The sequence below is a fragment of the Bufo gargarizans genome, chromosome 2 (genome assembly GCF_014858855.1).
Source record: "Bufo gargarizans isolate SCDJY-AF-19 chromosome 2, ASM1485885v1, whole genome shotgun sequence".
NCBI lineage: Eukaryota > Metazoa > Chordata > Amphibia > Anura > Bufonidae > Bufo > Bufo gargarizans.
The window spans coordinates 279,461,185-279,479,537 of NC_058081.1; the positions used below are offsets into that span (position 1 = coordinate 279,461,185).

General features: G+C 45.4%; 1 protein-coding gene across 1 annotated transcript in view; it reads right to left on the minus strand.

The window, feature by feature from the left end:
- Nucleotides 1-860: 860 nt before the first annotated feature.
- LOC122925677 overlaps nucleotides 861-18,353 on the minus strand; it is a 63,403-nt gene continuing 45,910 nt past the window's right edge. Inside the window, exons 2-3 of the mRNA XM_044277024.1 lie at nucleotides 5,134-5,272; nucleotides 861-1,604 (exon numbers count right to left, since the gene is read on the minus strand). Of these exons, the coding sequence (XP_044132959.1) occupies nucleotides 938-1,604; nucleotides 5,134-5,147 (681 nt within the window). The 5' untranslated portion in view covers nucleotides 5,148-5,272 and the 3' untranslated portion in view covers nucleotides 861-937. The remainder of the gene's footprint in view (nucleotides 1,605-5,133; nucleotides 5,273-18,353) is intronic.

Below are 18,353 nucleotides of genomic sequence, written 5' to 3' on the forward strand. Positions count from 1 at the left end.
CTTGATGTGGGCTGAGGTTTTTTTGAACAAAAACTTAATCTCATTTTAATTAAAATCATAATCATCATTTTTTAATATTTAAACATCATTAATGGATTTGCTATGTTTCAAAAAACCTTCTAATACCTCAGATTTTTTTTATGTTGGGCTCACCATGGAAAATAAACTTTGTTTAGTACTACAAGTATTGGTTGTGTCTTTTTTAAGTGTATTATTGGATTGGAATGTTATGTATTTCATATCAAGCTGGAATTTAACAATTAACACCATCACATTCTACATGTATTCCTGAAACATGATGTGCTTTTTTTGGCACCAACTCAATAGTAAGTGTTGTTGGGCGAAAATGCACTTAGCCAATAGGTTTCCTGTACAACCATTAGGTTAATATTTTATTTATCAACCCCCCAAATTGTAAAATAAAGGGGGGTTTGTGCATTTGTGCCTTCTACTTTCAAATAATAATAGTTTACATTGCTCCCTGTACAAACAGATGTTGGGACGAACGCCAATTCAAAAGGCCTATATCAGTGATGGCTAACCTTGGCACTCCAGCTGTGTTAAAACTACAACTCCCAAGATGCACCCCTTGATTGGCTGTTCTCAGAACTCGGTAGAAATATATGGAGCATGCTGGGAGTTGTAGTTTCAACACAGCTGGAGTGGCAAGGTTAGCCATCACTGCCCTATATAATTTGTATTGCTACTTCTCCATCCAAAGGTTGCGTTGGTTGTAAAGCCACATCCCATAGTTATTTGGTTTGTTTGCAGTCACAATTGTACTTGCTTTTGTAATAAATTCAAGACACATTGCGTTGTAGTATATTTTTTTATAAGAAAACCCATGCCCCCCCAAATAAATTTTCAACAAACAATTATGCCAAAAATAAGGCACGGAAACAATAAAAATACATGAAACTGTAGTTGAAAGGCAGCACTACAGGTCAAATAAATCCCTGGTGAAGGGACCATGCTGAAATGAACTCCCTGGCCTAACCTGTTCAGGTTGCTGTGGCCCACTGGGATAGGTGGCAGCCTGACTAAAAAACTGTGGTGGGGGGCGGCTTGTTTCCTGTACCACCTGGTAACGTGGGCCTGGTAAAGGTGGGCCATGGGGTTGGGGTTGGCTGGCCATAGAAACAGGGTGGGAGCGGGCAGCAATGATCTTGCGCCTCACAGTGTTGATTTCGGAGACAATGTCTCCCTCGTATGGTGAGGAGAACATTTCAATCACCATTGCCATTCCTGCCCCACAAGGACTCAATTTGTGGGCAGGGACAACCCTCAGTAAAGGTCCCAGCCCCCTCACCACAGCTTCTTCTGGTCCCTCACTCCTCTTCTTGGCGAGGAATTCAATGACTCGAGAGTCAATCTGCTCCCGAGTATCTGCCGCCGCGGAAGCCTGGGGGACATTTCTCCGCCGCCTTGGCTGAGGCTGCTGGGTCCTTTCCGTACTCCCCTGGGAAAGGGTTGGTGGCGCAACGGTGGGATGCTCCGTCTCCTCGGCCTGGGTATTAGTGGGGCTACTTTCTGGGAAGAAAGCAGCTAGAGTTTCGCTCCCACCCAAATCTGACTCCTCTGGATCATCCAAACTGTCGACAGTACTGTATGTAAAAATTAGGAAACAACATATTAAATCTATGGAGTACAACATTTCAAATTACATAAGGTTTATACCAAAAATAAAAATTGTGTTGTGCTATAGTCGATGATTCTACATACAAGACATATTTTCTGAAAATGTGGAAAATCCTTGTGAGATGATAATTTAACACATCCATAAACACAAATTCACAAAGGATTCCTATTGGGAGCATCAACACAATTTTAGAAACAAATTTTCAGAGCAGTGATAGTAGTTTGGGGATGTACTGGCCGAAAACAGGTGGACACATTCTATGAGCCAACCAAGTGCTGAAATTCTGTGCATCTGCATTGGACGTGTTTGTACACTGTCACACTCGTTTTTGTCAAATAAACCAACAAATATACCACTCCCAGAAAATTTTAAATGCATCCTAACCGCTTTAAGTCCGCCCATAGGATATAAACGTCCTATGGGTGGACCTCTATTTCTGAAAGCACGTTTTAAAACGTCCTTTCAGAAATAGCAGCTGCACGCTAATTGTGCAGCTGCTGATCAGGTTGCCCGCTGTCAGTGACAGCAGGGCAACCCAGAGAGAAGGCAGGGACAGTGCCCAGGTGTCCCTGCCTTCCGGATCACTGCAGACACAGCGCTCACCGAGCGCTGTGTCTGCAGAGCAGGAAGCGCTGTGCGCTTCCTGTTCCGGCCCGGCGGTCATGTGACCGCCGGGACCGGAGCGTGCAGGAGCTGTGTGAGGTCTCTCACAGACCTCGATCAGCCCTGCTCTGAGGCTGTACAGCGCAGAATCACGCTGTACAGCCTCTCTGGGGGGTGCATTTCTTCTGTAACTGGGGCTACTATGTCAGCCCCAGTTACAGGAGAAATCAACAGTGAAAAAAAAAAGAAAAAGTGAAGCAAATGTCCCCCAGAGGTCTTGTATGACCTTATGGGGGACGAAAAGTGTAAAATAAAATAAAAAAAAATAAAGGGCTGAAAAAAATAAAATAAAAAAAAGTTTCACATGTAAAAAAAAAAAAAGGTCCCCAAGTAAGGAATAAAAAAAAAATTTAAATTAAAAATAGAAAAAATAAAATAGACATATTTGGTATTGCCACGTCCGTAAAAACCAGCTCTATAAAAATATCACATGAGCTAACCCCTCGGGTGAACACCGTAAAAAAAAAAAAAAAAACTGTCAAAACAAGCAATTTTTGTCACCTTACATCACAAAAGGTGCAACACCAAGTGATCAAAAATGCGTATGTCCCACAAAATGGTACCAATAAAACCGTCACCTCATCCCGCAAAAAATGAGCCCCTACATAAGAAAATCTCTCAAAAAATTAAAAAACTATAGCTCTTAGAACATGGAGACACTAAAACATCATTTTTTGGTTTCAAAAATGCTATTATTGTGTTAAAGTGAAACAAATAAAAAGTATACATATTAGGTATTGCCGCGTCCGTAAAAACCAGCTCTATAAAAATATCACATGAGCTAACCCCTCAGATGAACACCGTAAAAAAAAAAAGTCAAAACAAGCAATTTTTGTCACCTTGCATCACAAAAGGCGCAACACCAAGTGATCAAAAACGCGTATGTCCCACAAAATGGTACCAATAAAACAGTCACCTCATCCCGCAAAAAAATGAGCCCCTACATAAGAAAATCTCTCAAAAAATAAAAAAACTATAGCTATCAGAACATGGACACATTAAAACATAATTTTTTTTGTTTCAAAAATGCTATTATTGTGTAAAACTTTAATAAATGAGAAAAAGTATACATATTAGGTATCGCCAAGTTCGTAACAATCTGCTCTATAAAAATGTCACTTGACTGAACCCCTCAGGTGAACGCTGTAAAAATAAATAAAATAGAAACTGTGCTAAAACAACCAATTTTTTGGTCACCTTGCCCCATAAAGTGTTATAATGAATGATCAATCATATGTACCCAAAAATAGTACTAATAAAACTGGCACCTTATCCCCTAATTTCCAAAATGGGGTCACTTCTTGGGAGTTTCTACTGTAAGGGTGCATCAGGGGGCTTCAAATGGGACGTGGCATCTAAAAACCATGTGGAGTTCCTTTTCTTCTGCGCCCTGCCGTGTGCCCATACAGCAGTTTATGACCACATGTGGGGTGTTTCTGTAAACCGCAGAATCTGGGTAATAAATATTGAGTTTTGTTTGGCTGTTAACCATCGATGTGTTAAAGAAAAAATTGGATTAAAATGGAAAATCTGCCCAAAAAGTGAAATTTAAAAATTTGATCTCCATTTTCCTTTAATTCTTGTGGAACGCATAAAGGGTTAACAAAGTTTGTAAAATCAGTTTTGAGTAACTTGAGGGGTGTAGTTTCTACAATGGGGTCATTTATGGGGGTATCCACTATGTAGGCCCCACAAAGTGACTTCAGACCTGAACTGGTCCTTATAAAGTGGGTTTTGGCAATTTTCTTAAAAATTTGAAGAATTTCTTCTAAACTTCTAAGCCTTCTAACGTCCTAAAAAAATAAAATGACATTTCCAAAATGATGCCAACATAAAGTAGACATTTGGGGAATGTTAAATAATAAATATTTTATGAGGTATCACTTTCTGTTTTAAAAGCAGAGAAATTGAAATTTAGAAAATTGCGAATTTTTCAAATTTTTGGGTAAATTTGGGATGTTTTCATAAATAAAAGGTGAAATATTTTGACTCAAATTTATGACTATCATGAAGTACAATGTGTCACGAGAAAACAATCTCTGAATGACTTGGATAAATAAAGGCGTTCCAAAGTTATTACCACATGAAGTGAGATATGTCAGTTTTGCAAAATTAGGCCTGGTCAGGAAGGGGGCAAATGGCCCAGATGGGAAGTGGTTAAGACCATGGTGGAAGTTGAATTTCTAATTCTGCTCCAGGAACATAGTTGGTGCATCATTACTCAGTGTAATAGTACAAAGTATTGTGCCTTTTATTTTAACCGAATAAAAACATTTTTTGAACTTGAAATACAACTTGATAATAATGGTAAAGGAAATATCCATAGTGAAGGGGTCCATTTAAAAAAAAATAACAAAAAATTGAATTTATGTACACAAACATAGGAACACAGAACAATACCTAAATGGGAACACTATTCAGACACCTATGGCTGCTAAGGCCTTGGACAAGCATTATCATATTTAGAACATATACAAAAGGATAGGTACACATTATCATATTGGTGATGGACAAACACCTGGCAAAATATATGACAATCAGCTGTATGATGAGGAAATACGTGCAGTGCACAAGCGTCATCTCCCTTCTCATTTCCAGAACTGATAGCACTCTATCCCATCAGATATCTGTGACTAGATTTAACAGAAAGTGGCACACAGGAGGAAGAGAGACGGCAGAGGGCAGGGCATGCGTGATGTGCTTGTGTTGACTCTTCATACTGCTGAAGAGTATGGTTGTTCGTTGATGACATTGTCTTTTAAAAATAAAAATAGAACCTACACAGAGGAGATAGGTCATCAATAGTCAAACACCATAATAAACATACTTACGGCCTCAAATCCATGACCGGTTTTAGAAATTCTATATATGGCCTTTTGCGGGCTCCACCATCCCCACTGCGTCCTCGCTCGTTAAGCTCCCGGCAGAATTGATCCTGGCAACTGTTCCACCGGGTCTTGGTCTGCTTGACTATTTAGAAATAAAACAATTACAATATTAGAAATTTTTGGCAAAAAAAATCCCCCAAAACAGGAACCAAGAGCAAAGCAGACATTTCTCCAAAATCAAGCAGCCCCCTGAAGATAAATATCCAAAAATGGACGAAAAGACACCACATGCTACAGTAGTTCCGGTGTGGGTATACCAATAAAATACATTCATGAAGCCAGTGAATAATCATGCTAGCCATTGGTATCTTAATTTTAAACAATATGTGTTAAGTACCAACTATTGTATGCTCAATTTAAACTAGAACAAGTGCAACCAACTAGCAGGTGCACATGCGTAGTATCCATTACTACAGTTTACAGTATCATAGCTAGGGCCAGGCATTTAAAATACACCCAATGGTAGGAGTATGGTATATATTTTACAATTTTTTGGTAAAATCCATATATAGGCCTATATAAAATAAGGCTGGCCAATAAAAAAAAAAAAAAAAAAATACAGTTTATGAAGACGGATCTGAGCGTTCCGCGGTATCATGGCCTAGCTGTGACGACCACCCGCCAATCCCGTCGTACTATGCCACAGTTGCCATACAGGTCTCCACTAGAGACTCCTGAAGGCGAATCCACTGTGAGCACAGAAGACGTGTAAGATTGGTTGGTGGGCCCAGACAGGATGCAATCACGATTGTATGTACAATCGGTAAAAATAAAATTACTGATTTCACGCTGGAAATCAAATTAATTTGCTGCCACCACTCTTCGTATTGAATCGGGGCGAAGAGACCCCGGCTAGCTAATCCTAAAGGGACTAAATGGTTATTTGCAACCTAGCTAGTACATTAACAATTTATAAAAATAACACAATTTGGTAGGATGTCTTCTGAGGACAGAGTTCTTAGCATAGATCAGGTCATCAAGTAACAAGGGCAAAACTGGAACGATGAAATCGCTAGTTTTTTATTCTAAAACTACACACAAAAATATATATATTAAAGCTGGCAGATAAATCTACCGGCCGGTGAACAGATTGGTTTGGATAGAAATAGGTAAGCGGTGGAAGGTAATAGAATGTCTGTAAGTTCAGAATTACCGTGGTAGTGTCCAGTAATAGGCAAAGTCTTTGAAATAATAATCCAAGATGGTGGGGTGCCCGTGTCCCTGCGGGCGGTCGAGATGTTAGACGACGTCAGATGGTAGGTGAAGGACCCAGGACCTGAGTGTGTCACTGTTTTTACCTACTCTGAAGCGGGGAGTGGTTATGACACGTTCAGGTCCAGCCTTGGGTAATTGGAACAGGGGCAGTCCTTTGCCCCATAGGGAGAAAACCTGGCAGCATCTTTGCTTTGCCCATTTCTCCATATCCCGTAAGTCCAATCAAGAAATATAGTAGATATTGATAATCAGTACAATTTTACGCATCATCTGATAACAAATACGACTAGAAGATAATACAGGGTGCCTGAGAACCTTTATATCTCAGAGCGGGAATCTCTGATTTGTCCGCAGGTTTCCTAGAAGGTGGGTTAGGAGAACCAAAACCATCTCTGAAAAGATGGTTCCTTTCCCATTTCCATAACCCATGAAATATTAGGAAAATATGGGAAGAATATGAAGTTTATGGATTGGAGGTGACTTTCAGGTCATCTTTCCTCCTGTACCAACCAGCTGTGTGATAAGGATCTGTCCTTTTCTTCTGAAGCTCGCTGCCCAGGCTAAAGGTGTGAGACCCCTGCTGGTATTGGAGACACTATGGCTGCAGAGAGACCAGGTTTATGAGGTTCTGTCAAGAGAATACCAGATTGATGGGTACTTAAACCTGGCATGGGGCAGGAAGATTCTTTGGCAAGAAGGTGCTAATTGTACCTCTGATCTGTGAGTTACTCCTTTAGTGAAAGAGAAGATTCTTAGTGAAGGCTCTTTTGTCTTTGTGATTGAGAAATATGGCGCATTTGTGATTTCCTAGTATCGCTGTGGATCGCAAAGCGTCACACTAGCATCCTGTTGAGAACAGGTGTTGCCACAATCATTGGTTGCTATGACACCATAGCAGTACCGTAATACACTCATATGATATATACCAGTGCCTGACTGTACTTCAGCGTCGACACAAAGCACACCGCATCATAGCAACAAAAGAGGATACCAGGCTGGGATACCGCAGAACGCTCACCTCCGTGTTCCACACTCGCATGCAGTTATTAGGACATCATGGAATAGCTAGTTCAATAGTGACAAGACAGGGGCCAGGACAGTGCAATGACATTGCTGGCACCTAAATCAGCTAGGCCTCTGGCATCAGATTTTTGCCATTCTAAACACCTCATGGAACGGGCCACTTTCTCCCATGACACCTCCTTGCGGACTTGGTCTTGGTAGATATTGAGCCTGCTGTCCCATAACTCTGGCCTCTCCTGAACCAGAGTTATACACTTTTTGACATTCCATTCCTACGCACTGTAAAACGCTCAACAAGGAGAAACCAATGCTTCCCTATGGGAATGGTTCTCACCTGGGCGTTTTACAGCGTGTACGATCGCGCTGTAAAACGCCCGACGCCCCAAGAAGTACATGAGCTTCTTTGGGGCGTCTTGTCGCGTGTTCCCGTACATAGACTTTCGGGAACGCGTGACAATAGGTGTTCGCTTGTCTCTGTATGCGCGATTGCAAACACCGGTACAATCGCGCATACAGAGCGCTCCATCGCTAACGCTCAGGTCTGAACCCAGCGTAAATACCCCTGTCTAATCTAACTTGTACCTAGCCTTTCCCTAAATACCTGGGGGTGCTGGGGCACAGATGGGGTTCTGGCTGGATTCTGGGCTCTGAACAGATGGGGGTGCTGGCTCTGATGATGGAGCGCTGCGATGGAGGAGCACTGCGATGATTTGAAATGCCCGCCCACCCCTGCAGCCAATCAGAGCGATCCTGAGAGGTGATGTCACATCACCTCTCAGGATCTAAGGATGGCGATTGGTGGTGTATTATCACACCACCAATCACCATCCTGTTTCGGATTATTAGGTCCCCAGAGACCCGAATAACCCGGAAACGCAGCAAACTGCAGGTCTGAATTGACCTGCGGTTTTCTGCGATCGCCTACATGCGTGCGAGTCCCTTATGGCGGGAGCCATGCGTGCGAGTCCCTTATGGTGGAAAAAAGTATCAGATGGCCGTGCGAACTGCGAATGGCGATGCCAGTCGTGAGGTCCTATAAGCGAACAACCACTCGTGTAAGTCTTTATGGGAGGAGCCATGCATGCGAGTCTCTTATGGCAGGAGCCATGCGTGTGAGACTCTTATGGCGGAAAAAAGTATCAGATGGCCGTGCAAACTACAAGTGTCGGTGCCAAACATGAGGCCCTATAAGCGAAGAGCCACTCGGGCGAGCCTCTTATGTTTTTTTTTTTTTTTTTTTTTTTAAACCACTTATGCAGTACCAGAATGCCTTGGGGACTCGCATAACCATGACCCCCTCCAACTGCAAACCTGGGACACTAACCAGCCTACAACCATGTCGTACCCCTAACAAACAAAACAAAACATGAAACGGTCATGGGGCCCCCGGAGCCATGAGGCCCGATCAGTCATAGGGCCCCCAAAGCCAGAGCAATGACGTTGCGGTGACGATAAGTAATTAAAACGTAAGCCGGACCTGATAGGATATGCAGAGACTTGAATGATTGGATTGGCTAGAAGGTGGCCTAAAGAACCTAACTGCCAACAGGCGTTGAAAATATAGACATTAGCAAGCCGAAGCCTGTGCATACATAAAACACTAACCACCGCGAACCATAAAATGTAAACATACAATTGAAGCAGAGATGGGAAAAAAACAAGAGCCTGAGGTATTGCAAGTTCGCTAAGAGAAGTCTCTTATTGTGACAAAACAAATGAACAGCTTGTTAAAACATAGCAGGAAACTTACGCCTATTGACCCACTGACATCCGCTGAGGAGCTGTTTGGTGAACTGGGGAAGGAGACCAATCTGAGTGGATACGAACCAGAAGTAAAAAGGAGACCAGTCTGAGTGAATATGAACCAGAGCGGTGGGTGCAGACTGCCCCGGTGAGACTATTGAGTAAAACCATGACGTAGCAATGAACAGGAGAATGCAGCTTTGAGCGGACGCAGAGTACAACACATGATGTAACAACAAATGGGTGAATGGAGCTTTGGATGTGAGTGGTACCTAAAAAAACATGGTATGGCCGCAGCTCTGAGTATGGGTAGCGCATGAAAAGCATGGTATAAAGCAGACGTATGAATGCAATTTGACAGTGAGCAGAGTATTGATGTGATGCGAAAGCAGACACGTGAACGCAGCTCTAGTAGTGAATTGAGTATAGGACAAGATGTAAAAGCAGACATGCGGACGCAGCTTTGGATGTGAACGGAATATTAACTTGATGTGACAGCAGACATGGAAAGCGGCTTTGGGGAGTGGGGTATACGACCTGGTGTAGCAGGAGAAGTGTGAACACAACTCTGGGTATAAACAGAGCATGAAATTTGGTATAACAGCAGCTCTGGTTGCGAACGGAGCATAACATAGATGTAACAGCTACATGAATGCAGTTCTTGAAATGGGCCTGGAAAGAACCTGTAGTAGTAAAGGATGTGTGAACGCAGCTCTGGGTGCAAGAAGAGTAAACCCGATATACCGATAGAGTGGGGTATGGCAGAGACTTATTCTAACAACAAAACATGACATCTAGCGTAGTATCATCAGCGGCTGAACCTGACGGTCCAGTTGTCACCCAACATTTAGCTTATCCTGGGCGATCCAGGTAACAAGACAAATGACATAGCATGGTATCTGCAGTAGCTGAACCTGGGCGATCCAGGTGACACACAACATGTAACTCGGCCTGGGCGATCCAGGTGACAAGACAAAAACATACAAGTATAGTATCAGCCGTGGCTGAACCTGGACAGACAAGGTAACATGCAGCCTGTGCACCTGAGAACACACGCCTGTGAGTGAGGGTGTGGCTCGTATATGAAGAGCCTCCGCCCCTCCCACAAATGCAGGCTGACTAGGGATGAGCGAACTCGAACTGTATAGTTCGGGTTCGTACCACACGGACCCGAACCCGGACATTTTCGTAAAAGTCCGGGTTCGGGTTCGGTGTTCGTCGCTTTCTTGGCGCTTTTGTGACGCTTTCTTGGCGCTTTTTGAAAGGCTGCAAAGCAGCCAATCAACAAGCGTCATACTACTTGCCCCAAGAGGCCGTCAAAGCCATGCCTACTATTGGCATGGCTGTGATTGGCCAGAGCACCATGTGACCCAGCCTCTATTTAAGCTGGAGTCACATAGCGCCGCCCGTCACTCTGCTCTGATCAGCATAGGGAGAGGTTGCGGCTGCGACAGTAGGGCGAGATTAGGCAGATTAACTCCTCCAAAGGACTTGATTAATCGATCGATCTGCAGCTGTGCATCATTGAGCTGCTGAAATTCAATTGCTCACTGTTTTTAGGCTGCCCAGACCGTTTGTCAGTCACTTTTTTCTGGGGTGATTGGCGGCCATTTTGTGTCTTGTGGTGCGCCAGCACAAGCTGCGACCAAGTGCATTTAACCCTCAATGGTGTGGTTGTTTTTTGGCTAAAGCCTACATCAGGGTGAAGCTGTCACACCAAGTGCATTTAACCAGCAATAGTCTGTTTATTTTTTGGCCATATACTACATCAGGGGCAAGCTGCGCCCGTCACCAAGTGCATTTAACCCTCAGTAGTGTGGTTGGTCAAGCTGTCACACCAAGTGCATTTAACCAGCAATAGTGTGGTTATTTTTTGGCCATATCCCAGTCTAATTCTGTCAGTAAATCCATATCGGTCACCCAGCGCCTAAATACTAGGCCTCAAATTTATATCCCGCTAAATCTGTCGTTACCGCTGTACTGTTCTGGCTGGGCAAGTTATTTAGTGTCCGTCAAAGCAAATTTTTTGTTCTGGGTTGAAATACAATTCCCAATTTAGCAATTTCATAATTTAGTGGTTTCTGCTATATCAGAGCTATTTGAAATCTATCCCTAAAAGGGTATATAATATTCAAGGTGCACATAGGGTCATTCAGAATAACTTCACACACACGCTACTGTGCATTTTCAAGTCTAATTCTGTCAGTAAATCCATACCGGTCACCTAGCGCCTAAATACTAGGCCTCAAATTTATTTCCCGCTAAATCTGTCGTTACCGCTGTACTGTTCTGGCTGGGCAAGTTATTTAGTGTCCGTCAAAGCACATTTTTTGTTCTGGGTTGAAATACAATTCCCAATTTAGCAATTTCATAATTTAGTGGTTTCTGCTATATCAGAGCTATTTGAAATCTATCCCTAAAAGGGTATATAATATTCAAGGTGCACATAGGGTCATTCAGAATAACTTCACACACACGCTACTGTGCATTTCCAAGTCTAATTCTGTCAGTAAATCCATACCGGTCACCCAGCGCCTAAATACTAGGCCTCAAATTTATATTCAGCTGAATTTGAATACAATACATTGGGCCAAATAATATTTTTGTTGTTGTGGTGAACGATAACAATGAGGAAAACATCTAGTAAGGGACGCGGACGTGGACATGGTCGTGGTGGTGTTAGTGGACCCTCTGGTGCTGGGAGAGGACGTGGCCGTTCTGCCACATCCACACGTCCTAGTGTACCAACTACCTCAGGTCCCAGTAGCCGCCAGAATTTACAGCGATATATGGTGGGGCCCAATGCCGTTCTAAGGATGGTAAGGCCTGAGCAGGTACAGGCATTAGTCAATTGGGTGGCCGACAGTGGATCCAGCACGTTCACATTATCTCCCACCCAGTCTTCTGCAGAAAGCGCACAGATGGCGCCTGAAAACCAACCCTATCAGTCTGTCACATCACCCCCATGCATACCAGAGAAACTGTCTGAGCCTCAAGTTATGCAGCAGTCTCTTATGCTGTTTGAAGACTCCGCTGGCAGGGTTTCCCAAGGGCATCCACCTAGCCCTTCCCCAGCGGTGAAAGACATAGAATGCACTGACGCACAACCACTTATGTTTCCTGATGATGAGGACATGGGAATACCACCTCAGCATGTCTCTGATGATGACGAAACACAGGTGCCAACTGCTGCGTCTTTCTGCAGTGTGCAGACTGAACAGGAGGTCAGGGATCAAGACTGGGTGGAAGACGATGCAGGGGACGATGAGGTCCTAGACCCCACATGGAATGAAGGTTGTGCCACTGACTTTCACAGTTCGGAGGAAGAGGCAGTGGTGAGACCAAGCCAACAGCGTAGCAAAAGAGGGAGCAGTGGGCAAAAGCAGAACACCCGCCGCCAAGAGACTCCGCCTGCTACTGACCGCCGCCATCTGGGACCGAGCACCCCAAAGGCAGCTTCAAGGAGTTCCCTGGCATGGCACTTCTTCAAACAATGTGCTGACGACAAGACCCGAGTGGTTTGCACTCTGTGCCATCAGAGCCTGAAGCGAGGCATTAACGTTCTGAACCTGAGCACAACCTGCATGACCAGGCACCTGCATGCAAAGCATGAACTGCAGTGGAGTAAACACCTTAAAACCAAGGAAGTCACTCAGGCTCCCCCTGCTACCTCTTCTGCTGCTGCCGCCTCGGCCTCTTCTGCTGCTGCCGCCTCGGCCTCTTCCTCCGCCTCTGGAGGAACGTTGGCACCTGCCGCCCAGCAAACAGGGGATGTACCACCAACACCACCACCACCTCCGTCACCAAGCATCTCAACCATGTCACACGGCAGCGTTCAGCTCTCCATCTCACAAACATTTGAGAGAAAGCGTAAATTCCCACCTAGCCACCCTCGATCCCTGGCCCTGAATGCCAGCATTTCTAAACTACTGGCCTATGAAATGCTGTCATTTAGGCTGGTGGACACAGACAGCTTCAAACAGCTCATGTCGCTTGCTGTCCCACAGTATGTTGTTCCCAGCCGCCACTACTTCTCCAAGAGAGCCGTGCCTTCCCTGCACAACCAAGTATCCGATAAAATCAAGTGTGCACTGCGCAACGCCATCTGTGGCAAGGTCCACCTAACCACAGATACGTGGACCAGTAAGCACAGCCAGGGACGCTATATCTCCCTAACTGCACACTGGGTAAATGTAGTGGCAGCTGGGCCCCAGGCGGAGAGCTGTTTGGCGCACCTCCTTCCGCCGCCAAGGATCGCAGGGCAACATTCTTTGCCTCCTGTTGCCACCTCCTCCTACTCGACTTCCTCCTCCTCTTCTTCCACCTGCTCATCTAGTCAGCCACACACCTTCACCACCAACTTCAGCACAGCCCGCGGTAAACGTCAGCAGGCCATTCTGAAACTCATATGTTTGGGGGACAGGCCCCACACCGCACAGGAATTGTGGCAGGGTATAGAACAACAGACCGACGAGTGGTTGCTGCCGGTGAGCCTCAAGCCCGGCCTGGTGGTGTGTGATAATGGGCGAAATCTCGTTCCTGTTCTGGGACTAGCCAGTTTGACGCACATCCCTTGCTTGGCGCATGTGCTGAATTTGGTGGTGCAGAAGTTCATTCACAACTACCCCGACATGTCAGAGCTGCTGCATAAAGTGCAGGCCGTCTGTTCGCGCTTCCGGCGTTCACATCCTGCTGCTGCTCGCCTGTCTGCGCTACAGCGTAACTTCGGCCTTCCCGCTCACCGCCTCATATGCGACGTGCCCACCAGGTGGAACTCCACCTTGCACATGCTGGACAGACTGTGCGAGCAGCAGCAGGCCATAGTGGAGTTTCAGCTGCAGCACGCACGGGTCAGTCGCACTACAGAACAGCACCACTTCACCACCAATGACTGGGCCTCCATGCGAGACCTGTGTGCCCTGTTGCGCTGTTTCGAGTACTCCACCAACATGGCCAGTGGCGATGACGCCGTTATCAGCGTTACAATACCACTTCTATGTCTCCTTGAGAAAACACTTAGGGCGATGATGGAAGAGGAGGTGGCCCAGGAGGAGGAGGAAGAGGGGTCATTTTTAGCACTTTCAGGCCAGTCTCTTCGAAGTGACTCAGAGGGAGGTTTTTGGCAACAGCAGAAGCCAGGTACAAATGTGGCCAGCCAGGGCCCACTACTGGAGGACGAGGAGGAGGAGGTGGAGGAGGATGAGGATGAAGCATGGTCACAGCGGGGTGGCACCCAACGCAGCTCGGGTCCATCACTGGTGCGTGGCTGGGGGGAAAGGCAGGACGATGACGATACGCCTCCCACAGAGGACAGCTTGTCCTTACCCCTGGGCAGCCTGGCACACATGAGCGACTACATGCTGCAGTGCCTGCGCAACGACAGCAGAGTTGCCCACATTTTAACGTGTGCGGACTACTGGGTTGCCACCCTGCTGGATCCACGCTACAAAGACAATGTGCCCACCTTACTTCCTGCACTGGAGCGTGATAGGAAGATGCGCGAGTACAAGCGCACGTTGGTAGACGCGCTACTGAGAGAATTCCCAAATGTCACTGGGGAACAAGTGGAAGCCCAAGGCCAAGGCAGAGGAGGAGCAAGAGGTCGCCAAGGCAGCTGTGTCACGGCCAGCTCCTCTGAGGGCAGGGTTAGCATGGCAGAGATGTGGAAAAGTTTTGTCAACACGCCACAGCTAACTGCACCACCACCTGATACGCAACGTGTTAGCAGGAGGCAACATTTCACTAACATGGTGGAACAGTACGTGTGCACACCCCTCCACGTACTGACTGATGGTTCGGCCCCATTCAACTACTGGGTCTCTAAATTGTCCACGTGGCCAGAGCTAGCCTTTTATGCCTTGGAGGTGCTGGCCTGCCCGGCGGCCAGCGTTTTGTCTGAACGTGTATTCAGCACGGCAGGGGGTGTCATTACAGACAAACGCAGCCGCCTGTCTACAGCCAATGTGGACAAGCTGACGTTCATAAAAATGAACCAGGCATGGATCCCACAGGACCTGTCCGTCCCTTGTCCAGATTAGACATTAACTACCTCCCCTTAACCATATATTATTGTACTCCAGGGCACTTCCTCATTCAATCCTATTTTTATTTTCATTTTACCATTATATTGCGAGGCTACCCAAATTTGAATGAACCTCTCCTCTGTCTGGGTGCCGGGGCCTAAATATATGCCAATGGACTGTTCCAATGTTGGGTGACGTGAAGCCTGATTCTCTGCTATGATATGAAGACTGATTCTCTGCTGACATGAAGCCAGATTGTCTGTTACGGGACCTCTCTCCTCTGCCTGGGTGCTTGGCCTAAATTTATGAAAATGGACTGTTACAGTGGTGGGGGACGTGAAGCCTGATTCTCTGCTATGACATGAAGACTGATTCTCTGCTGACATGAAGCCAGATTGTCTGTTACGGGACCTCTCTCCTCTGCCTGGGTGCTGGGCCTAAATTTATGACAATGGACTGTTGCAGTGGTGGCTGACGTGAAGCCTGATTCTCTGCTATGACATGCAGACTGATTCTCTGCTGACATGAAGACAGATTCTCTGTTACGGGACCTCTCTCCTCTGCCTGGGTGCCGGGGCCTAAATATCTGAGAATGGACTGTTCCAGTGGTGGGTGACGTGAAGCCAGATTCTCTGCTATGGGACCTCTCTCCAATTGATTTTGGTTAATTTTTATTTATTTAATTTTTATTTTAATTCATTTCCCTATCCACATTTGTTTGCAGGGGATTTACCTACATGTTGCTGCCTTTTGCAGCCCTCTAGCCCTTTCCTGGGCTGTTTTACAGCCTTTTTAGTACTGAAAAGTTCGGGTCCCCATTGACTTCAATGGGGTTCGGGTTCGGGACGAAGTTCGGATCGGGTTCGGATCCCGAACATTTCCGGGAAGTTCGGCCGAACTTCTCGAACCCGAACATCCAGGTGTTCGCTCAACTCTAAGGCTGATTTGTTTTTAACCCCTCCAGCCCTATTGTACTATGCATTCTGTATTAAGAATGCTATTATTTTCCCTTATAACCATGTCATAAGGGAAAATAATAATGATCGGGTCCCCATCCTGATCATTTCCTAGCAACCATGCTTGCAACCATTTCCTAGCAACTTGCTTGCGGATGCTTGCGATTTTAATGCAGCCCCATTCACTTCTATGGGGCCTGTGTTGCGTGGAAAACCACAAAGAGGAACATGCTGCGATTTTCACGCAACGCACAAGTGATGCGTAAAAATAACCGCTCATCTGCACAACCTCATAGAAATGAATGGGTCCAGATTCAGTGTGGGTGCAATGCGTTCACCTCACGCATCGCACTCGAGGGGGAAATCTCGCCCGTCTGAAAGAGGCCTTACATTCCATAACTATGCAGATTCATGTCTTTCAGTTAGGGTTCATGCACGCGTCCGTAGTGTATTGTGGATCCGCAATACAACCGGCCGGCGCCCCCATAGAACTGCCTATTCTTGTGCGCAATTGCGGACAAGAATAGGACATGTTCTATTTTCTTCCGGAGCTGCAGACCGGAAGATCGGGGCCGCGCTCCGGAAATGCGGATGCGGAGAGCACATAGTGTGCTCTCCGCATCCATTCCTGTCCTATTGAGAATGAATGGGTCTGCACCTATTCCCGATATTGCGGAACGATGCAGACCCATTTGCGGACATGTGAATGGACCCTTAGATGGGGTGACAACCTAAATGACTGCCATTAGTGGATATTATCTGTTTAGAAGACAATGTAATTTAGAAACACTTAAAGTGTCTGTCCAGGATTAGAAAAACATGATCAATCTTTTCCTAAAACAGTGCCACTTCTGAGCTCAGGTTGTGTGTGTTATTGCAGCTCAGCACCACTCACTTCAATAAGGTCTCCTGCACACGACCATATGTATTTTGTGGATCGTTTTTCACGGATCCGTTGTTTGTTTTTTTGTTTCCGTTGTGTTTCCGTTCCGTTTCCATTCTGTATTTCCACAAAAACATCTCTGTATGGTTTCTGTATGCAATCAGTTTATTGCGGTTCGCAAACGAAAAACAAACTTTGTAATCCTCTTTTTTGGACACATCCCCTTTTTCACTCCTCCTATTTAACTTGGTTATGTGATTGTTGTGACTCCATTTTATGCAGCTTGTTGCAGCATTGAGAGCTCAGTTCGAATCCTGTATTTGGCAGACATTGGTTTCTGGCTGTAATTTTCTGTTGTATCATGGCTGACGATTCGGAGAAAATGGTTCTCTTGTGCTAGCTGATTTCTTAAACAGGAACAGCAGCCAAGTATGCTGAACGTGGAACCGAGGAGGAGGCATTGGGTTCACCCAATTGTCTCTCAGCGCTGCAGGAAGGGTCATTTCCACATGCTGTACATGGATCTGCGACAGCATCCTGATACATTTCATGGGTTTTGTCGTATGTCTGTGAACAGCTTTGACTTGTTGTTAGCGACTCTGCGTCCTGGCCTCCCATACCAGGACACAAATATGAGGCGCTGCATTTCCCCCCGAGGAACGGCTCGTTGTGACGTTGAGGTATGTATTTTTAACATTATTTTATATTTGTAGAATGTGCAAACTAATAAATCGTACTATTTGTTCAATTTGTAATATGTGTGAGAGTGTAGCTACAATGTGATAATGTGCATATGTAGATTTGGTGTATTTCTTGGGTGTGAGTATATCTGTGTTGCATTATATGTTTATTTGTTTTCCAGATTTTTGGCAACTGGGAATTCATTTTCATCTCTGCATTTTGAGTTCCTGCTGGATGTCTCAACGATTTCTCGGATAGTTCGTCAAACCTATGATTTGATTTGGCAGTGACTCCGGGAAGCGGTGATGCCAGAGCCCAAGGCTGAGGATTGGATCCGAATTGCTGAGGGTTTTTTATGCCGATCCGGAATTGCAGATCCAGATCCTCAATTCCGATCCTGAAAGAAATAGAACATGTCCTATTCTTGTCTGCAATAGCGGACAAGAATAGGCATATTCTTAGTGCCGGCAAAGTGCGGTCCGCAAAATGCGGAACGCACATTGCCGCTGTCCGTGTTTTGTGGATCCGCAAAACACACACGGATGTGTGAATGGACCCTAAAAATTTGTTTCCAATGTAGTATTAATAACTAAACAATTACATAATAAACGTATTGCATTGTCTACTTACCACCAGGAC